This window comes from Gymnoscopelus braueri (genome assembly GCF_963280865.1).
Source record: "Gymnoscopelus braueri genome assembly, chromosome: 17".
Classification (NCBI taxonomy): Eukaryota; Metazoa; Chordata; class Actinopteri; order Myctophiformes; family Myctophidae; genus Gymnoscopelus; species Gymnoscopelus braueri.
Genome location: NC_137617.1, coordinates 9709683 through 9723261, shown reverse-complemented (window position 1 = coordinate 9723261; position 13579 = coordinate 9709683). Strand labels below are relative to the sequence as shown.

At 41.3% G+C, this 13579-nt stretch overlaps 2 protein-coding genes across 2 annotated transcripts in view; both read left to right on the top strand.

The window, feature by feature from the left end:
* LOC308104935 (uncharacterized protein) overlaps positions 1 to 1600 on the top strand; it is a gene marked incomplete at its 3' end in the record, with an annotated part of 38463 nt that extends 36863 nt beyond the window's left edge. Inside the window, exon 3 of the mRNA XM_080455574.1 lies at positions 1113 to 1600. Coding sequence (XP_080311700.1) covers positions 1113 to 1600 — 488 coding nt within the window. The remainder of the gene's footprint in view (positions 1 to 1112) is intronic.
* Positions 1601 to 8252: 6652 nt separating this feature from the next.
* LOC308104934 (beta-1,4-galactosyltransferase galt-1-like) lies at positions 8253 to 10885 on the top strand (the record flags this gene model as incomplete). The annotated part of the gene is made up of 2 exons (XM_080455573.1): positions 8253 to 8601; positions 9927 to 10885. The coding sequence occupies 2 exons, from the start codon at positions 8253 to 8255 to the stop codon at positions 10883 to 10885; spliced, it is 1308 nt and encodes a 435-aa protein (XP_080311699.1).
* Between the last annotated feature and the right edge of the window lie 2694 nt (positions 10886 to 13579).

Here is a 13579-nt window from a genome sequence, read left to right as displayed (position 1 = left end):
AATTGCCTAGAGGCTGGGCGGGGGCGGACGGTGGGCGGGCGGACAGTGGATGTCACAAATGTACCATTCGGACCTGTGAGGCGCACCGTTGCTCCGATCCGCACCAAACTGTACAATAACACTGGTCAGGGGTCTGTCATCAGAATAGCCATACCAGGCACCAATGCTCCGCCCCCTTTGTGTTCCTATTGGCTGGGGTTTAAACAGCCTTAACTCCAGTTCCCAGCATGCTAAAGGCCTCAAACTTGGTAGGTGCTCTTAGATGGCCAATAGGGAAGGGCTCTAATTGCTTGAGACCTGCCCCCTCTGTGTTCTTATTGGCTGGGCTTTAAACGGCCCAGCTCCCAGCATGCTAAACGCCCCAAACTTGGTAGGTGCTCTTGCATAGACGGCCATTAGGGACAGGCTGTAATTGCTTAAGCCCCGCCCCTCTGTGTTCCTATTGGCTGGCCTCTAGCATGCTAAAGGCCCCAAACTTGGTAGGTGCTCTAAAACAGCCAAAAGCGACTGGCTGTAATTGCTTAAGCCCCGCCTCTCTGTGTTCCTAATGGCTGGGCTTTAAACAGCCATAACTCCAGTTCCCAGCATGCTAAAGGCCCCAAACTTTTTAGGCGCTCTAAAACAGCCAATAGGGACGGGCTGTAATTGCTTAAGCCCCGCCCCCTCTGTGTTCCTTTTTGGATAGGCTTTAGACAGCCATAACTCCAGTTCCCAGCATGCTAAAGGCTCCAAACTTAGTGGGTGGTCCCACAGACTTCCAATTCTATGAATAAGGACCACTTCCGGTTTGTCATTCCTACTTCAGTTTTTTCGGATTGCCTTGAAACTTCACACACTCTCTGAGGGGTGTGGAGTTCAATGGTGTGACCCTGAAGTACAGGTATGACAGTGGACTTAGGTGCTGCAAGTGTTATAGTAGTGTTTAACACTTCAATTGGCAATATTTCGGTGACCATTGTTATCAGCACAACATAGAGCTATTGGTTTGACGTAATAGCTCTTTCTCAATAGACATATCAGCTGGTTTTATCGCCCCTGGAATTAAGCCTACCCAAAATGAAATCTTGGCTATGCCACTGCTGCTGACGTTAGCTCCTCTCTCCTTCTTCTAGATCTCCAATTCCAGTCTATGTGTAAAGAGGAGGCTTCCCCTGATCAGCAGGAGAAGAGCCCCAGTCTGGTCCAGGTGAAACTAGAACCTCCACAGATTAAAGAGGAACAGCAGGAGAAGAGCCCCAGTCTGGTTCAGGTGAAACTAGAACCTCCACAGATAAAAGAGGAACAGCAGGAGAGGAGCCCCAGTGTGGTCCAGGTGAAACTAGAACCTCCACAGATTAAAGAGGAACAGGAGGAGTTACTTCTAAGACCAATGGAGGCTTCTGGGTCAATGTTGACATTTATAGCAGTGAAAAGTGAAGATAATGATAAAAACAGAGACACAAATTCTCAAGCAAGCACTTCAACTGAGCACGTGGAAATACAAGTTGATATAGAGCATCACAGCCAACTAGTGATGACCAACTCCTCTCTTCACAGTGTTCTGAGTCTGATACTGATAACAGTGATGACTGGGAGACCAGGGATGATGGGACAGTTGTAAACACACTGGAATCAAACAAGACACAACATGTAGAAGGACAAAGATTGTCTTTGAGCAACAGGCCCTCCCAGAAATCAAAATCATTAAAACAAAAGCCATCCATGAGGAGTCAAACAAGAAAGAAAAGCTTTTGTTGTACAGAGTGTGGCAAAGTCTGTGGTCACAAGGGTAATCTGCAAAAACACATGAGGATTCATACAGGTGAAAAGCCCTTTGCTTGCACAGCTTGTAGCAAAAGCTTTAAACGAGCTGACACTCTGAAAACACACATGAGGACGATTCATACAGGTGAAAGGCCCTTTGCTTGCACAGTTTGTAGTCAAAGCTTTAACCGAGCTGAAACTCTGTTAACACACATGAGGATTCATACAGGCGAAAAGCCGTTTGCATGTACCGTTTGTAACAAAAGCTTCAAATATACTCAAAGTCTGAAAAAACACATGAGGACAATTCATACAGGTGAAAAGCCCTTTGCTTGCACAGTTTGTAGTCAAAGCTTTAACCGAGCTGATTCTCTGAAAGAACATTTGAGGATTCATACAGGTGAAAAGCCCTTTGCTTGCACAGTTTGTAGCAAAATATTTTACACTAGTGGACATATGAAAACACACATGAGGAAGATTCATATGGGCGAAAAGGCCTTTGCTTGCACAGTTTGTAGTCAAAGCTTTAACCGAGCTGAAACTCTGAAAGCACACATGCAGATTCATACAGATGAAAAGCCCTTCGCTTGCACAGTTTGTAATAAAAGCTTTAACACTAGTGGACATTTGAAAATACACATGAGGAAGATCCATATGGGTGAAAAGGCTTGCCCCCCTCTTTCTGTACAGCAAAGTATAAACCAGGGTAAATTGGGTAATCAGACTAGGCGATCTTGTCGATTATTAAAAGATTAGGATCTATGGGTCACGTGAGTCCTTAGTTAAGATTAAGATGCTGTGTCGTAGGGGTGTAAGGATACAGTAACTGTATCGATGCATCAATTTTAATTTCAACGATTCAACTGTATCGATATGCAAACAGCAACATAACGTATCGTTTGACTTTTTATCGTGTCTTATTGTTTTGCAATGCAAATAATTGATTGTATCGATATTAAAGGATCTACACCATGAATTAAAAAAATATATATATATTTAATATCATATTGTTTATGTCCCTCAAACGTTTTTCAAAAGGTTTGAGCCTAAATCAAGCCTCAGATATACTCATTCCAACTAACTTCTCTCTGGCTTATAAAGCACTTTCACCTACAATACCACATTGTCCTGTTTGGCACGGGGCGCTATTGAGACAGTTTGTATGCATGTTATCTCCTGGTTCTGTGTGGAAAAAGTTTTTTAAAAAATAAGAAAAAGAAAATACAAAAAATACTTTTTCTTTTTTTTTTTTTTTTTACTGAAAAATGGGAGGGATTGTACCCTGATGTGACGTCACGTCAGGGTGCAAATCAGTTCGGCCTGTTTTGAGACCAATTTACAGACCAATTTACAGAAAACCCCAGATTTGCTGTGAAAGCCTGAGTGTTCAAACTGGGGTATTTTGGGGGATAGAAGAGAGGTAGGGGAGACCAAAAACACACAAAAAAGAAGAAAAAGTTCAAATTCATGGTGTAGACCCTTTAAGTATCTGTATCTGTGTTCATGTCAAGGTGTGAGTTTGTTCATATGTGTTCAAATATTACAATGTCCATGTATTTGCCAGATAATCACTGTGTTTACTTATTTATATCCATAATAATAAATGTTCCCGTAAAAACCTGCACTATCCACATGTTTCACACAGATTATATATTTTTTGCTAAATAGTTACTGTATCGATTTTAAATCATTCAATCGTATCGCCATAAATGAACCAATATCGTCGATGTTTCGTATCATCAACCATGTATCGTGATGCGTATCGTATGGCTGTTAAAATGTATCGTTACGCCCCTACTGTGTCGTTATAATTGCTATTTGGGCCTTTTTAGGTTATTTTAATTGAAAAAATAAATGTGTTATCTTTTTGCTGTGGAATCAGCTAGAACAAAGTTAATGCAGAAAGCACTGTATTTTACTTTTCAATGTTCTTTATTTGAGTTATCTATTTTTTTCTAAAACTGTGTTGGTTTAATTACTTAATGTTGTAATTTAATAAATCGGTGCTATTGACGTCTGTGTGTGGGTTTTCAAATATTGAACTATTGAAGTATTAACTAGAAAAAGTGCTCCTCGGAACACAGGTCTCCGCCAGGTCAGGTACGTCATCGTGGCCTCCTGGTGGCGTTATAACAGGCCAATGTGAAAAGGGTGCCATTTCTTCTTAGGCCTTTGATGGCAATCGGACACTGCATTGATGATTTGAGGTATTTTGTTTCAAAAATGTGTTTTGCTTAATTAGACCTGCTGGTGGCGCTATAATAGGGCAATGTGAATAGTGTGGCATTTCTTCCTCAATGTAGTGCGAATGTGCGTGCAAAGTTTCACCGCAATCGGACGCTGCATTCATGATTTGCTGCATTTTGTTGAAAACGGGCCACTCCTGCAAGCTTTAGATGTCAATCTTAGGTAATCAGGATGGAATAGGAAAAATCTAACAGATCCGTCTTGATCACATGACTATAGAGATCATGTGTACCGATTTGTGTGAAATTTGGATACAATCTGAAGGAGTAATATCCAAAGATTTGTTTTACATAAGTCGGCCTCCTGGTGGCGCTTTAAAAGGCAGATGTGAAAAATGCAGGGCAAAGGTTTTTTCTTGGCCTCTAGTGAGTGCACATACAAAGTTTTACTCAGATCGGTGCAGTTATAGGTAAAAACATGAATCGACCTGTTATAATGCCACCGTGAGGCTGATTTCTTCCTCGGCCTAGTGAGAATGTGCGTGCAAAATTTCACGGAAATTTCATGCTGTGTTCGTGATTTGAGGCATTTTGTTCGGAGCACTCCTGCAAACTTTGGAGGGCGATTTGCGTGATGTTTGGACAAAATCTGTAGGAGTACTGTCAAAAAATGTGTTTTGCAAAAAGAAGCCTCCTGGTGGTTCTATAACAGGCCCATGTGAATTTGTGTGTATTGGCATTCTGAATTGGCATCCAGGGAGTGTGTGTACAGTTTCGCTGCGATCAAGGGAACGGCGCCTAAGATTAGCTGTCCACAGACAGAAGGACACACGGTGCAACAGGGCGCAAAACATACTCTCTCGCCAGGCCGAAAGACAATTGCCAATGATTCTAATGAAGGCTTTGTTACATATATAGTGTAGCTGCTGTAGCACAATGGTTCTCAAACTTTAATTTCAAGGACCCCCATAACTATGAGAGTGTACATTTGTTTCCATTTGTACCATTTGTACACAGAGTTACAGAGGAACCATAAGGGTCCCTGGACCACACTTTGAGACCCACTGGTGTTTCCAGTGAGCCAACATGCACAATATCAGCACCCTGACTCTGTTTGACCAGAATGGAACAGAGCCTTAATTAGCATCATTGGTAACACATGTGAAGGAAGTAAGGGAGAGGCCCAATTTCTTTCCAATATGGCGGCTTTGCAAAGAGCCTAGGGTCCATTTATAAAGTTATGTGGCCGTTCTCATTAAATGTTTACGTATTTCAGAATGTTCATTTATTTTTTGTTTCATCACTTCCAATTTCACTTGTTCATCATGTATCCTGTATGAGATGAAATTGAAGATGAATTTTCTGTTTCTGTTTACTAAAGAGCTGGAGAGACCGAGAGAGCCCAGTTACTGAACAAAAAAGAAAAAGAATATCACTTCCACTTCCTTTAGTTCCCGATGACTGCATTAGCCTACAGTAATTGTCCATTAGCTTAAGATGTGTGACGCTAAGATGCACTTCCCACAACCACAATTAGCTTTCAGTGGAAAGACTGAAGCTGATGCACTTATGTAAGACAACACAGCACATATGCACACACATGCGTAAATAATTGAAATATTTCTCTACCATTACTTCAGTGTAATGCAAAGACCTGATCCAGACACATTCTTTGTACTGTGTGTGTGAACACTGTACCTGGCAATAAAAAATGATCTTGATTCTGGATTTATTTTTAGTAAACCACCGCCATAGCAGTGTCCACATCATCTCCAGCACAAGAGGCACGAAGCGAAAGGAAGTGGGACACTATTCTCAGATGTGGCTGCAGTATTATTCTAATTTATCAGAATTGCATCTACAGTACATAAATTTAATGACATTTGCATTACAGCAACATCACAGTTTTAACCTTAAAGGTTCTATGTTCTGATAATCAATTACAGCTGTAGTATCTGTTCGGTAACACGGTCTACCCGTCCCTCCAACTCTTTCCCGTCCCTCCAACTCTTTCCCGTCTCTCCAACTCTTTAATAAACAGAAAGCACATTTTGAGTCACCAAGTTCACCAGAAGAGAGAAGAACCCATTTATCGGATTCAATTGCACAGTGTTGCAATTCCAATTTGGTCTGTTCATTTTTTGTTTTGTTTAATCACTTCCAATTTAGTTTTGACTAAAGAGCTGGAGAGACTGGGAGATCCCTGTTACTGACACTCCTTAGCAGTGGTTCTCAACCTGGACCCCCCAAAATCCAACATACAGTATAAGTGTAGGCTATAGGGTATCTGCACATTTCTAAAGATACTTTTTTTTTTTTTATGCCAAATTGACAAATATTACCTAAGAAATAGGTAAACATTTTGAAAATAGCCGATCTACAAGCTCACGATGCCGCATTGCGAGCTTGTAGATCGGCTATTTTCAAAATTTTTATCTGTGAAACCGAGTCAAACAAAATGTAATGCCTCAATTCCTACAATTCTACAAGTGCTTATCAGGGGGGGGGGGTCCCCAGTTCAAATATGATTATTCTGGGGTGTAGCTGCCTAAAAATGTTGAGAACCACTGCTCTATAACAATGATTACTATTGGAATATAGAGCTATTCAACACTCATTTTAACAACAACAAATCACTTACACACCCTTTAAGTTCCAATAACTGCATTAGCCTGCAGTAATTTTCCATTAGCTTATAATGGATCAAACTTTATGTTAAGATGGGTGATGCTTTCCACAACCACAATGAGCTTTCAGTGGAAAGACTGGAGCCGATGCACTAATGTAAGACTTCACTCACGCACGCACGCACGCACACACACACACACACACACACACACACACACACACACACACACACACACACACACACACACACACACACCCCAAAGCATTTCTGTGAGACGTAGAGACCAGACCTTTGGGAAGTAGAGCTGCAAAGATGTTCTGAAATAAATATAACAATTTGCTGCGTCTTAAAGTGCATTGGACCTACAGTATAACAGCATCAGGCAATCAAAAGGTAAGCACTTTTTTGTGTAGAATTTGTAGATGGGAAATATATTATTTGTAGTCAATCAATCCAAATTTAGATCTGCTTTACTCCAACGTTTATAAACATTATGCAAACATTATTAAACTAGAATTGTCTATTGTAGGCCTTCTTCTATCAAGAGGTGAGTTAGTCACCTATAGAAAATAAAAACATGTATTTTATTTTTTGTATTTTTGGTAGAAGGGACTTTAGTTTGCATTTGGATCACTCAGTGGTCCTTTAAGTATAGATGAATTGCTTTAACCGTAGCTACTTTATTATTATCTGATCTACTGATTAATGGAACATAGCGGTGAGTATGTATTGCTTGTAATGTTGGTGGTCTGAAAAGACAGTTTCAGTTGGTCTGTGTGAAAGGCTATACTTTATGTTGAAAAAGGGCCAGGTGACATAAGACATGTGTTTTCAACTGAACAAGGCAAGGCTTTTTCTTCTTCTGTTGGAAATACATAATTTTTGTCACAACGCCTTTTCACCCAAGTATAAATTAGGCTTCAGAGTGTCAACAAAAAGTCATGTAATGAAATTAACTGAAATGCAATGATCTTTCTAAGCAACAGTCTCTAATGTAAAGTAGGCTGAATAACATACAGCAGTCAATGTAAAGTATGCAGAAATAAACACTTAACTAGCGCAGATCTCTGCCAGGACGGGTTGGCTAACCAGGGCCCACAAACTTTGGAGGTCAATCGTAGCCAATCGGAATGGACTATGAACTGACTGATACATCTTGATCACATGACTCCAGAGATATATGTTTACTAATTTGTGTGAGTTTTGGACAAATGTCCTATTCGGCCGCATAGCGGCCTAAATGTTTATAAAAGTTCTCAACAAATTAATGGATAGTGAATTTAATATTTTCCAATTTCAGAAATGACATTAAGTCCCACAACCAGGACGTGTTTGAGGGAGGTCAGCGTTTTTTTCTGACCGGTCCTACGCTTTGGAAGATTAGCCGTGGACAGACAGATGGGCAGATAAGCACACGCACAGGCAAACCTACAAAAAAAAACATTATTATTCAGAAGAGGACAGCACCGAGGAGAAGTATTTAAATGCGTCAGAACTGCAAAGCCTTGCATCTTTAACAACTGTGTTGGGACAAGAAGAAACTCAATACAAGTGTTGAGTTTGGAACGATTTCCGGTCTACGGCGCGATGAATAAACGGAAACTGCGGCTCATCCTCCTCTTAGTTACTGCCGGCATCTTCATGTACTGTACATACTCAATCTGAATCCAAAGACCCCACATGTGGTCCAAACCATGTGCCCCTGCCGTACCTCTACCCAGAGCATCACCCCTCTGAATAACACCAAGCACCTGCTGGTTTCTGCCTACATGGACCTCAGGGTGAAAGGTTGGGATCTGCGCATCATTGGTATATTCAGGAGAGATTCCATCATGACCATGCACTGTGTTTTCTGCTGTAGCGGCAACCTTTCCATCCCCAGCACTCCCGCTAGCTTTGTAAACCACGTGGATGGTTTCGGTTTTCCTTTTGAGACTATGGACGTCATGTGTTGGATCCCCACAGGCTGCAAAGCGACCCATGTCACCCTGTCGACTCATTCGGACAGCATGGAAGCACAGCGGCAGATCTTTCTCCCGATAGGTAACTAGTGGTGGACAAAATACTCAACCCCAGTACTTGAGTCAAGTGAAAGTTACTCTGTCAAATTTGTACTCGAGTACTTGCTTTTAAACAAATACTTAAGCATTTTTAAAAGCATGAACACTTAAGTATTCAAAAGTCCAAATTACAAAGCACATTTTATTTTTTAATATCAATGCATTGCTGTATTGAAATTTAGACATTTTCCAGATTGGGGAAATAGCAGATCTACAATTTACGATCTGGGGTGGCAGTGGCTCAGGAGGTAGAGTGCCCGCTTGGGAAAAGGAAGGTTCCCAGTTCAATTCCGGGCTACCCCTGAGTTAGTGTCGAAGTGTCCTTGAGCAAGAAACTGAACCCCTAACTGCTCCTGATGAGCAGGTTGGTGCAGTGCATGGTTTCCTCGCTGTCGATGTGTGAATGTAATGCACATTGTAAATTGCTTTGGATAAAGGCGCTATATAATTGCACCGTTTACAAGCTTGTAGATATGCTATTTTCACTATATTTAAAATAGGGCTTCAGTGGTTAAAGGGATATTTCACTTTCAAAAAAATTTTGGGTCATTTTATCGTCTACTCAGGCTTTTGTGAGCCCCCCAGACCATTTTTAAGTTGCTTGATTCAGTATTTAGATATTTGATATTCATTTATCAGACACGCCCCCTTCCTATACAAACTCATTATAACAAACCCATTTTTAACATGTTATATTCATCAAAAACACCCGTCCTTGGTTCTGGTGACTCACCCTGCCCTCCTAATATGTGAGGAGGCCGTGTTTTTCTTCGATAACTTTTTTTATTTATTTTATTGCATTTTTGTGTTGTATTTATTTTTTTCATTTTCCCCAAAAAATATTTAAAACGTTTTTTAAAAGTTATAGAAAAAACATGGCCCCCTCGCATATTAGGAAGGCAGGGTGAGTCACCAGAACCAAGGACGGGTGTTTTTGATGAATCTAACATGTTAAAAATGGAGTTTGAAGTTATAATGGGTTTGTATAGGAAGGGGGCGTGTCTGATAAAATGAATATCAAATATCTAAATACCGAATCAAGCAACTTAAAAATGGTCTGGAGGGCTCACAAAAGCCTGAGTAGATGATAAAATGACCCAAAGTTTTTTTTAAAGTGAAATATCCCTTTAGTTCATAATGTACCTTTTCCCATCCTAGAAATGTGGAGTCAAAAGTACAATATTTGTCTTTGAAATGTAGCTAGTGGAGGGAAAGTATCCAAAAACACAAATACTCAAGTAAATACTCAACTCATAATTTACGTACTTAAGTACGGTAAATGTACTTTGTTACTGTCCACCACTGTAGGTAACCAGCAGAGCGGCGGGACAGAGGCGATAAAGCCCCAGTTTGACTTCACAGTGTGCATCCCCACCGTGTACGGAGACTACAACAACGTGCTTCAGTTCACACAGGCCCTAGAGATGTACCGACTGCTGGGCGTGGACAGGGTGGTGGTCTACAACACCAGCTGTGGTCCAGATCTTGACCGCTTACTGCACAGTTACAGCCAGGAGGGTTTCGTAGAGATAGTTCCCTGGCCCGTGGACAAGCACCTCAAACCATCAAAGGGATGGAAGTATCTCGAGCATGGAGCGGGGGACCTGCACTACTACGGCCAGCTGACCACACTCAACGACTGCGTCTACAGATACATGGACCGCTCGCGCTATGTCCTGTTGCATGACATAGATGAGATTATAGTACCGTACCGCCAAAACAGCCTAATCTCTCTGATGAGCCAGCTCCAACAGCAAAACCCAAAGGTGGGGGTGTTCCTCTTTCAGATGCACTTATTTCCAACTGACCATGTGGATCCCGGCGCAAAGTTCCACCTGCCCCAGTGGGAAGGGGTGCCGGGAATAAATATTCTGGAGCACATCTATAGAAAATATGAAACAGAGAAAAATCAATTGGAAGGGGTGCCCGTAATAAATATTCTGGAACAGATCTATAGACAATATGTGGTACCAAGGGAAGTGGGATACAAGATGATAGTTCAGCCAAGGATGGTGCAGCAGACATCAGTGCACTCAGTGCTGAAGAAATTCGGGAATACAGTCAAAGTCCCTCCAGATATGGGATTGGTTATGCACGTCCAGGGTTGCTTGATCACACACACCATACCACCCAGTTACAAACAGAACTGCGTGTCCAAAGAGCACATGCGCGTTGACACCAGGATTTGGGAGTTTCATGAAAAGCTGATCCCCAGTGTGGACAAGGCCCTGGGGAGAGTAGGGATGCTGAGTGAACAAAAGCATTGAGATGATCAAGCCGCACACACTGACATGTAGGGCTGCGATTATCAGTTTGTTTCTTTTTTGCCTATAATGACATGCCAAAATAGGGATAGATTATTAGTCAATTCTTTTGTTAAATTATCGAGTATATAATCGACTAAATCGATTGGTTTGATTAGCTGTTGCACCCCTTCTGACATGTACAGCAAAGGATTAGCTTGTCTGCACTTAAACATAGGTGTAAGCAAGGCTTGAATGTATTACTGTCACATCCTTCCACACCTTGTCTGTCAATGTGTTTGACGGTCATTGTCACATGACGTATGTATCAATCATGTATCTGCACCAAACAGTGATTTGTAGCATTTGTGCTGCCCATTACGGATGGAAGTGAAAATGCTTTTGGCTTTGTGTTGTTTAGAGGCCCCTCAATGTGTCATTACAATTTGGGACGTTTTTCTGCTAGTTTTTATTGCATTTCTTTATTGTACGACATACGGTTCAAGAGTTATAGGCCAAAACGTGAAGCAACCTTTTATAGCACCATGATGAAGCCGTTTTGAAAAATGTGCAGCTAGAGGTTCTTCCTTGGTCTACTGGGAGTGTGCGTGCAAAGTGTCAAGTGTCTGAGATTAGCTGTTCACAGACGGACAAACGGTTGCAGTCTCTGCAAATGTCATGTCGTTTCTTAGTCATCGCGGTCAGAGTGGGTTCAAAAAATGTAATGACCCTCATAACAATCAACTTGGCTTTTTCTTCGTAGTTGTGTTCGCTCTGTTTGTAGTTGCGTAGTCTACTGGTAGCTAGCCAATCATGGCACTGTGTGGTTTGTGCAATCTGTCTCTATATTGTTAAAACATTTTGTGCAGGCCACGATTGCGTTATATCGCAGCAAAGGCTGTGTATACTGCAGTCTGCATGTTGCATGTTTAAGGGGCTGCCAACTATTGGGTGGGCATTGTGTTTAATGTCTAATCCCCCTAGAAGCACAAACAATCTCCAATACCGCTCACCATGTTTTATAATATTGCGCAGCATCAATTACTATCAGCCGTTTTATGAAAAAAAATCCTTTTTATAATTGCCAACCCATGTTGTCCTCTTCTGCCAAGATAAGGTCCAGATGTTCCTCCTTGCAGACAAGGTCACAGTTTTGCCACTCATGTTCCCTCAGCTCCTCAGCTTGGCGTTAGGGTTGAGGGAACATAGGGCTGAGAGAACATAGACACGCTCCTGACTCAATTCAGCTCACACAGTCTTGACAGAAGTAGTTTTGACCCTTTTCACATTGCAGAGTGTCATATGCAACGATAGAACAGCCAATACCGAGCAATGTGCAAGCATCATAAAATGCAAAACAATTATGCAGCCCTATAGGAAACAATGGACGGGACTCGGTCCCAGAGCGTCAAGTGGCGCTTGGAGACAGACACAAGGACAGATGAGGAGAGGAAGAGAGACAGATCGGAATGGAAGAAGGAGAGGAGAGCCTCCCTGGTGTCTGCTCTGACCATGGGCTGCCTGAAGGCCAACACAGCCACCATGGACTCCAACATCCAGGAGAAGCTGGATGGAAGCAGACCTCGCTGTGGGTTAAACGCTGCCTTTCTACACGTCTTTACTGGGAAACGAAACAGTATCCTACTACACTGTGCACAGCACATTGTAGTGACTTTCAGAATTGCAAAAATAGCTACTAATTAACTGCAAGTTAATTTAACCACAAGGTGGAAAGTGGAAACCAAAGACACTTGGTTTTGGTTATTAATATTAATTGTTTTGTAGATTTCGATTATTTGATTTGATTTTGATGCAATGTGTTGTGTTGTGTGCTTGAAGATCTGCTATTTTGAAAATATGTTGTAGGCCTATACATTTTAAGCATAATTATGATAACTTCATAATGAGTACTTTTACTTTTGGTACTTCTTTAAGTATGTTTTGATACCAATATACTTTTGTACTTTTACTCAAGTAAGTTTTGAATACAGGACTTTTACTTGTAACAGAGTATTTCTACATTGCACTATTGATACTTTTACTTCAGTAAAAAAAAAAAGCCACCACTGCACAGGGGAACAATTGGGAGTGTCAACTTTCTCTCTCAAGTCTCAACGGGTCGGTCTACTCTGCCCGAACCGTTTATACTCTTTCCTGCTTCTTCCTAGTTTTTCCCAAGGAAGGTTTCAAAACCTTTCTTGTTTTTTCCATGTGAACCCAGACGCCATTAAGGGACGTGTGTTGTTTCAAAGTTCTTATTTGTCATTTGTAGGCTTCATTGACAAAAAAAATGGGCATACTCAGTGCTCCATTGTGCATCTGGCTGCTGGTAGCGAATGGACTCAGCATATCATCAGGTAGGTGGCTCTTTGAACTAGATCAACTACAGCCTACTATTAACTATTCTGCTAACACATAGCCTATCCATGGATAGGCTATGTGTTAGCAGAATAATTTTGTCCATTTTAGCATTGGCCAATGCTAAAATGTTTCCTGACTTAACTCGGTGGGATACAGCTGTGGCGTTATATATCGTCGGTGTCCAGCCGGGACCAGCTAACTCCATTTTCAGTTTTTTTTTTTTTTTTTTTTCATAAATCAACGCTATTGAACATCTGTGTAATTTTTTTTAAATAATAACATATGAAAAGTATTAAAAAGCGCCTCTGACGAAAACTCCTAACTCCATTGGACCCTCAAACTGTCCGTCAAAAACAA